Source organism: Ruditapes philippinarum, unplaced genomic scaffold (genome assembly GCF_026571515.1).
Source record: "Ruditapes philippinarum isolate M1 unplaced genomic scaffold, ASM2657151v2 ctg82_1_1_1_1, whole genome shotgun sequence".
Classification (NCBI taxonomy): domain Eukaryota; kingdom Metazoa; phylum Mollusca; class Bivalvia; order Venerida; family Veneridae; genus Ruditapes; species Ruditapes philippinarum.
Window position 1 is genome coordinate 51,580 of NW_026866102.1, and position 9,597 is coordinate 61,176.

The 9,597-nt window shown below is 30.4% G+C and overlaps 1 protein-coding gene across 1 annotated transcript; it reads left to right on the forward strand.

The window, feature by feature from the left end:
• Positions 1-4,601: 4,601 nt before the first annotated feature.
• On the forward strand, positions 4,602-6,776 carry LOC132731325 (melatonin receptor type 1A-like). Its single transcript, XM_060717490.1, has one exon. The coding sequence runs from the start codon at positions 5,048-5,050 to the stop codon at positions 6,104-6,106; it is 1,059 nt and encodes a 352-aa protein (XP_060573473.1). The 5' UTR covers positions 4,602-5,047; the 3' UTR covers positions 6,107-6,776.
• The last annotated feature ends 2,821 nt before the right edge of the window (positions 6,777-9,597 follow it).

The following is a 9,597-nucleotide window of genomic DNA, read 5'->3' on the forward strand; positions in this document are numbered from 1 at the left end:
CATTGCGCAAGTAATTGCTTCTTGTAAAGTTTTTGGCTTTTCTCTCATAAGTTTAAGTTTTAAATAATTATGCGCTAAATTATCCGTAAACAATTCTACTAACTGAAGTTCAATTAAACTATTATCTCCTAGTTTATAATTTTCATAAGCGGTTTCAGCACAATTAATAAATTTTTCCCCAAAAATTTGAACACTTTCTCCCAAATCTTGTTTTAAATTTCTCAAAAGATAAAATTCATGATGTAAATCTTTAATTTCCCCAAATCTAGTACTTATTTCTTCTTTTAATTGTTCCCACGAATTACGATGATTATCACGCAAATATCTACATATAAAATCGCTTACAGTCCCTTTACTTGATTGAAATGCGACTAATTTTATTTTATTATCATCCAAACCTTTTAAAACAGCATATTTTTCTATAGATTTTATCCAGTCATTAAAATATTTAGAATTTCCATCAAAATTTTGTACTATTTCTGATAAACCCTGTGTACCTATGATAGTTGAAATATTGTTCAATTTATCTGACAAATTTTCAAAAATTGTAGCTATATCTTGATCTGACATCTTCAAAATTAGCAAACTACAGGTATATAAACGATCACTCACCTTTAATTTTCTATTTCAGGTACTTCGTTGTGTCCCGCTGTGCAAAATCGTCGCTTCGACATCGCTGGTCTTAGGCGCCAAATCAACCGTTGTCGTATAACGGAGGAAGAACTCACGGATGTTACATACTTTTAATATACAAATACAAACACACAAGTGAACGAGTGGAATACCAAAGTCGAACTCCCCCTCTGACATTTGAGAATAGTATATATAATATCAACCTGTCCTAAGGACATTTTATAATGTATATAAATACACACGTTTTAGAGTTACATATATTAATCATCCTGACATAAGGTCAGTCCATATGCATCCTGCACTATAATACTCATAAATCATGTCATGTTCCATAGTGCACATTAAGAAATAAAAACCCTAATATATGTATATACATGTTGACTTGTCATTCTTTTTGAATATAGCATGTATGACTAATTAGCCTGTGCAATCAGCAATACGACAAATTTTTGGAAAACTTTCATGCAACCTGTCTTCTTAACCAATTATCCGTCTGTGAGATATCAAGCCGAAGCAAATGTATTGGACGTTTTTAATTGTACGCTTTAATTGACAAGTTATGCATATCAAAGCTTTACAAACACATTATGTTATTCTTATAATACACTTTAATGTTCAATAAATATAATATCTTAAATCCCACAACAGAACATTTTACATTTACCCAATTATTTTGTTGGAGAGCAATCAATGCTAAATCAATGTTGTATACAGATTTTAATAAATTATGAAACATCGGAATCATGTTGAGACCAAAGTAAACACAGCAATGCGATACCAAATGAAATACACTATTGGAATTATGAAATTGAGAGATATGAGCTTTATTTATGTATGCTATCCTAGCAACGACTTATTTGAGATTTAATCTCAGCTGTGCAAATGAAGATCGTTCATGAAAAATAAGCAAAAGATAGAAATACTTTTTGTGGCTTTAGGATTATGTTTTTCTCTCATTTTACATAAGTGCATAACTTTATTAACGTTTTATAGTATAAACATTTTCTCAAGTTTTTTTAAGTATAACACAAAAGTTGTATACACGTAACTGACGTCGTTTGAGGACCTTGATAGTTACGCAAATTTTCAAATTATATAATTTCAAAAAAATGAAACACAATTCATTCTAATAACACCTTTAGTCAAAAGACTAAATAAGACAATAATTTTTTTTTATCTCTCGAGTTTGAAATCAATATGTCTATTGCCTTTTACATTAATTGATATTTTAGGGCATGCTACATGCGTGCGTTCACCTACTAACCGATTTTTGTAAATCGCTTAGAATTAAGCAATAATCAATCTATAAGAAGGCCTTATCATATGACTTGTAGATTGACATTAGTGTGTGTGGCTGGTACGTCAATTTCAACATGTTTTGTCATGTCAGCGTTCATTACACCTCCTGGCTATCGTGTATATCTAACAACTAACCATAGTGTTTTGGTTCAATTATTAAGGACACATTTTGACTCGTCCGAGGATCGAACCGGCAATCCCTGTGTGACAGATCTGATTCTTCCTCTAGTGAACTAATTCCAGAAAATACATTCTATAGCTCTACCGGAATGGGTATGTTTTTTAGCAGATGGTTCATTGTTCATTATTTATTATGATATCATTTTAGAAACACGCTAAGAAACGATCAAAATTATTTGATATGAAGCTCAATATAAATGTTGATAGATAGCCTTTCTATTTGCTCCTGAAATTTAACAGCTTTAAAAGCCATATTTTTTTCTTTTAATGACTGCAAATGATGGTTAGGGTCGTTGATTTTGAAATAACCAATATTCTAAATCAATTCGGTTTGATCACCGGACATTTGTGTGTTATTTTTATTTGTTCGTAGAAAGCTGATTAACTCGGAGGATTCTCTCTAAGTTACAGTAATAAATCACGTTATTGTTGGTTTATTTCTCAGTGTGGATGACAAATTAAACGATGTTCTCCATTTCATTACATCAAGTGACGGATACAATATATCTTTGTGTCTCAATAAATCATGGAAGAACTAGGTCCACATGTCATGTTTTTTGATTTCCGTATATTTCCAATAATATGAAGAAAATAGTTTCAAAATATTCCTTTTGGCTTTAAATGTATCTGTGATTTATTCAAATGATGTAAAGTCTGGGCTAAATTGGAGATATTTGTCATAAAGGTTGCTCCCTTTACCGTATCTTAATTTATCAAGCTCGTTTTACAGAAAGGGAACAAATACATCAGAAAATAAAAAAATCTAAATACAAAAAAATCTCATAATAATGACGGTTTCAGATTTATTTATAGACGAACTAAAAGTAAAAACTTGGTATCATACATCATGTGTTCGTCTATTTGTGTCACACAAAATTGAACAAATGCAAATTATCGTTTGTGCTAAGAAAATGCAATAATACAAATTTGCAACTATTAAATAAAGAAAGACACTTTACTGGTTAAGTTTTTATAAAGTTCAAATTTGAGTTTTGCGCTTTAATCCTGTTTGTTGTTGTTTTTGTTGTTTTTTCACAGTAGAAAGCATCGTGTTTCGCATATGGTGTTTCTATGATGTTTCTGTCATCAACATGTACATATTCTAATTTCTGGTAATGGGGAGATCCCTCGGAAGAATTGTAAACAACAAAATAACACAAAAATTGCAGTCTCGGTTTGACTGCATCTGTCTAAATCTAACATAAGTTGGTCGTGTTAAATATTATTTTGTTGGCTGATTTATATCACTTCTTGGCGAATAGTGCCCTCCTTATTTCTATTGGCACCGTTAAAAGACTTATTATTCACTATTTAAGTACAAATATACTCTCTCTTTGTAACAACGAGATAGTTTCAACACACTTAGAAGAAAAATGATCTAACCGACATTAACATTTAATAATACATTTTGTTATAAATACTTAGACTTGAAGTTTTCATAATAACATATTAAAACTTACATATGCAAAGGATCACTTTTATAATATAATTAGCAGAATACACTTTAACATTCAATAAACTTATATGTTCATCTACAAGTTTTAAACTGTCTCAAACAGTTCAGCAATAAGGAAATTTATTCCATATCAACTCACAATTTGCTCGAAAACATCTGATATTAGTTCATTAAGAATACAACTTATATTATTGTTTGCGGGAAGACCAATGTGCAACAATCAAGCTGGGGTTCAACGATAGTAGAATTATTCATCTCTTATATTTCGTGTTCCTTACAAATATTTTAATAGCAATTTGTTAATATAATTTTATTAAGAATCATCGTGGCATTTATTTCATAACATAAGCGATGCCTGCATTACTCAGCTTTGTGATATAATTGACTTTGAACAAATAATTCTGTGGGTTTTTTTTTGCGTAATTAAGACATAAACAAAACTATGGAGCATTGCTTAAACATCTTAAAAATTTAATAATTTTACACGATTTTTCTATGAGTACACTTTGAAATACAAACTTGAAATAACGGCGTAAAATTTTAAAATGTATTAGAAAAAAATTTACACTTAATGGCAGATTTGTTGTTCCATGCAGATAAAAAAAATGGCAACAGCACCATAGTTCTGCCAGAATCGTTTCATATCTTGATATCTGTTCATTAGACAGTAACAGTCTCAAATTACAAGTAGCAAGTACAATGTATATTGTCTGATGATATTTAACATGATCATTTTTTTATTATTTATTTATTTATCTATTTATTTATCTATTTATTTATTTATTTATTTTTGGAATATTTATAAACAAATGTAACCATGCGGACATAGAATTACGATACGTTCGTTAGCGCTTTGATATTTCTTTTTAAATTTAGAAAAACTGTTTCATTTTTATTTAATTTAATATTTTTTATGATTTTTTTTCACTTGAAAGGCGAAAATAAAAAAAGCAATAATTTATTACCGTTCCTGTGCTTGTTTTCCAATGAATTAACTTCAATGTATAGATAATTCTGATCATATATTTACAGGCTGGACGTTTCTCACGTCATTGATCGAGGGAATTATACTGGCAGTTCTCAGCTCTACAGCGCCATTCTCCAATCTCGTGTCACCATATACAGATACTCTCTCTAAAGAAGACGCATTAACTCCTTGACAGGAAGTGATCCGCGGGAAACGACTTCTCACAGGAAACATTTTCGTGTTCATTTAAGTTAAACACCAGTGATCAAATGCGTAAGGTTGGAAAAAAGATTATTGGGAGATCTTGCACAAATAAACTGCTACTTCTGTAGAAGCGCAAGGAAATTATTCTAATTTGTTAGGAGAGGAAAATGGATTTAAATACTAATATTATTGCATGTTTTAAATAAATTGATATTTAAAAAAACAACAAAATAATTCGTTTAAATGAAAGAAACAAAATATAAATAATACATTCTTAATTTAACAAATTCTTTGAAAGTAGAAAAAATATGGAACCACATCAAGGAAACATGACTGGAAATGCGACAAATTTTACTGTAGGCGGCAGGCTGGGACCGTCATTACCAGCGATGTATATAGGTGCTGGGATTATGCTCATTGCGCTACTTCTAGGCTTATTTGGAAACATACTTGTGATGATTGTTGTTCTCCGGAGAAAAGATATAACAAATATCATTCATATATTTGTTGTAAGTTTATGTATTAATGACATATTAAATCTAAGCTTAAACAATACATTAGTAACATCATCATATATGATAGGAAAGTGGCCAACAGGACTGCTTGGATGTGAATTGTCGACACACTTTACCGTAATTTTGATGGGTTCGTCACTTTGGCATACTGGACTCATTGCAATCCATAGGTTAGTAGTGGTCGTTTTCAATAACTTTTATAAGAAAATTTCTAAAAAGGGATACACTATATTTTTGCTGGTTTTCTGCAGAGTAGTACCACTTCTGTTTCTATGCCAGCCGTCGCTCGGCAACATGGCATACTATGAGCCAAAACTGCTCAGATGTATTGTAAAAAAGGATTACGGTCCATTCACGCTGCTTGTTAGTGTATTCCTTATGATGATACCATCCATAATTCTAATTATATGTTATATAGCGATTTTCATCAAAGTACACCAATCTTCTCAAGCATTTCGGGCATACAGGCAGAAAGAATGGCTTAAGCGTGAAATTCAGATTACGAAAATGTTTGGACTTGTATTTCTGCTTATAATGATTGGATATATTCCGTATGGAATTGTACGAGCAATTGACAAAAAACTGTCTCTAGACGCTGATTTCTACGTTGCAATTACCGTATTCTTTGCTGTCGCAAACTGTTTTAACCCGGTTATTTACGGTGTGATGGATCGCCAAATACGAAAAGCTTGTTTTGAAGCGTTACATGTTAAGTTTGGTAACGATTCTTCCCCTGAATTTCACAACAAGGAGACAATGACGAATCACACACGAATGTCTATTGATGATACCACAGCCATACCCTTGAAGGAGCACTGTGCAAATAACCACATCGACGAGGAGGATTCCTAAATTGTTCTCTTTTTCATTAATTCTAAAGAAAAGGGGCGTCCATTTGTTTGAAATGTCATAACTTCAGTAACATATGTGCGCTAAATTATAACAATATGATTAAATCGTATTGACAGTATTTATATACAAATACTTGAAAATTGAAATAAATATTTTAGAGTATAAGTCCAAATTGACAATCAAACTTTGCTATTGCTCTTGATTGTTTTAAGTGTATATGTAACAGTTTGTTTGAATTTTTTGTGATATAAATTCTGCTTTAAAATGTAAACACACAACTGAATTATACTTAATAGGAACTAACAATTTCTGAAAGTATGTTTGAGCATATACATGTACCATGGATTGACTTGGATTTTAAAATTAAGGCTTGAGCAGAGCTCAGGGTAAGTTATTGTGACATTGTTTAATTGGGCTTACGTGTGTTTTTGATATTTATATTGTGTTATTATATAGTAACACAAATATTTCGTGTAATCAATATTAGTGACTTTAATTGTGGTATTTCGTTCATGTTACTTCAAATATTGAAATATCTTAATATTATTTAGATTACATAAAATAATTGATCATTATACGGTGCAGACGACAACATTTATCATATCTGCCTGAAAGGCAAATGACTTTAATGTACAAATTGTATAGTTATGCTAATAAATGTTCATTTTTTGTATTTATTAGTTGTGACAAAAGTCCATCTATCAGATGTTATTTCAGTTAATGATTCGATGACAGAATAAAACGACAAAGTCGATTTACAAATCCCATTTTTGCTGAAATTAAATTCAACACAAAATGATTTGTCACAAGGCTTGTACAGTAAATTAACTGTCAATTAAATATTGTATTTATTTTGATAATATTAATTTGGTTTTTTCTTTATAATTACTTGGAAAAAATCTTTATAAATGTATTGCATAGATTTTGTGAATAGTTCATACTCCTAAGTCATGCATTCCGAAACCAACGGCGCTAAATGAACGAAACCTTTATGTCTATGCTATTTTGAAATAAAACAACCACTTGCATTTTCAGACGCTTAAACAACAAGTCCAGGCAATTTATTTCGACACATTCTTTTGTAAAGTAGCAGCAAGACATAACAATGAAAAAGAAAATAAAGAATACAAGAAATAAAAATGAGCTGTCTTTTGAAATTATATTAAGATAGTAATACAATGTATACATAATGTGCTGTTTAAGGTTATTTAGCAGCATTTTATAAAATGAACATTAAACATTAACAAATAATTAACTGTAAAACAAAATGATAATGGAGTTGAATACAATCTTAATTCTCGTACTTTGGTAGAACAAGACATATTATGAAACGAGATAAAATGCTGTTTTCTCTTTAAGTTAGCCTAAAAAGCTTTTATATACGTAACCTTTAACAAGACATTTGATATTCTAGAATCAGCATGGTTGTTAGAAACGAGATTGCTTGACATTTGTATGATAAAGACTCGGGGTATCATTTTACATTTTGTCTTCTTATATCAGCTTTGGTTTTCGTCTTTAATGCCACAAAACTAGGAGCATTTGCAAGAACTCTATGATATAATTAGAACAAAGCAATTTTATTGTTTTTAACGATTGTTCTTTGTTCAGATTAGACTAAAATAAATGTCAGTTGGTTTGTAAATTATACTTCTATCTAAAAGAAACTAAAACGAAATTAAAAGACTACGACTTACATATGTACTATTACATATTGAATAATGTCGCTATGTAAAAAGACGGAGGCAAAGATTTTGGAGATGTTTTATCAATAGTACACAACCAGGAAATGTCCTTTATGAATTAAGCTCGTTGATTAATACAGCAAGGCATATACATTCATACATCTAGAATGTCTCGTAATGGTATTATGTAATTATTTCATTGACACTGGATACAAAAGGAGACCTAGCAATGCAATTGGTACATGAAAATGCCTCGATATATTTATATACATTTGTTTGCACAATGGGATAAGGTTGTTTGAAATATAAAATGTGTAAACGTACTAAAAATATAAAAGTAAAACTATATAAAAAAGTTATTCCTGAACACATTCAATACTAAATTCAGGCCTTTTATTTTGATATCTCGTTAGATTCACTCAACAACTTCACAAACTCTTACACACCATGCAATCTTATCTATTAAATGTATATGATTACACGACTGATTATCAGTTGACTCTTTTATGCTTGGACGTATTTACGATTTAAACATGCAAACTAGGGAAGTAAATTGAGAAAATCATATTCATTGAAGTAAATTCAATATTTTGATATAGGTAGCCTACCATAGGAATTCAGACGTGTCCAACAGCTTAAGTTGCCCGGCTTTCTGTAATTTGAGCTCTTATTTGTATCGAACCTACCGTTAGAAACAACTATAATTAGAATGGCCGCGTTTATTAATGAAGATAAAAAAATATAAAAACTAATGTACTTACAATGAACGTTCTTTATAATTCTTATTCTTTATCAATTTTGAAACTTGTGGAGACTTAAGTGTTGTTGCAGAAATGGAATAATTTTCCTTAACAATATCTTGATGTTTATATCAGATACATGAGGAGATGTCACGTTTTATGCATTCGGCAAGCATTTTATGATTACTGCCAGTGGCATCAATAGCAGGAAGTTGTGACTTTTAAGATTACAATTAACCGAGTTAAATTATGTTGAATATTTAGAAATGATAACGGGACATAGATGCCTATATAAGTTACTTATATTACTTTTTATATAATATATTGATAATTATAGCCATAAGATACTTTTTTTGCCTGCTTTTCAGTTTTGAAATAATCGTTTAGATAATATAAATATTCCATCACAGTAGCTGAAAAATGAAAAGTGGTCGTTTTAAAAGTTGTTCAATCAAATATTGTGAAAATTTAAAGAAAATGAATAAGTTGTCAATTAATATGCTTCCGCGCGAAGGATATTCGTCGTTCAGTAATTTCAGCAGAGAACGAGGTTTTAGAATGAAGTAATCACTGCGATGTTATGCAGATTGCTTAATTCCTGGTCGCATATAAAACATCAATATGCAAATCAGGAAAATAAAACCCGACAGCAAATTTGATCAATAAAGTGCCATCAAACAAGATGTCCGACAGAGATGGTATCCGGCAATTACTTCCATTATGACATCACCTTTTTACACTTCTAGCTTAATATGTCTTAAATAATATACTGTGTGACATTTCGCTGTATGACATTTTGCTGTATTTTTAAATATATCCGAAAGCTTTACCACAAACCACTAAAACCAGCGCCTGTCTTGATAGTCCAAGAATCCAACCCACACAGCTGTAATTATTTAGCTGATTTGATTAGTTTATTACTTCAGATATTTACGCAAGCAAATAAGATATGATATACTTTTGAATATTCGTAAGGTCTTCCGGCTTTTCTTCTATTTTATGATTATCGAAAAAATGACAGTCTAGATACGTTTCATATATTAAACTTTTTTTCTTAACGTTTGTT

Coding starts and splice junctions, on each gene's coding strand:
- LOC132731325 (XM_060717490.1), top strand. CDS start 5,048: ATGGAACCACATCAAGGAAACATGACTGGAAATGCGACAAATTTTACT.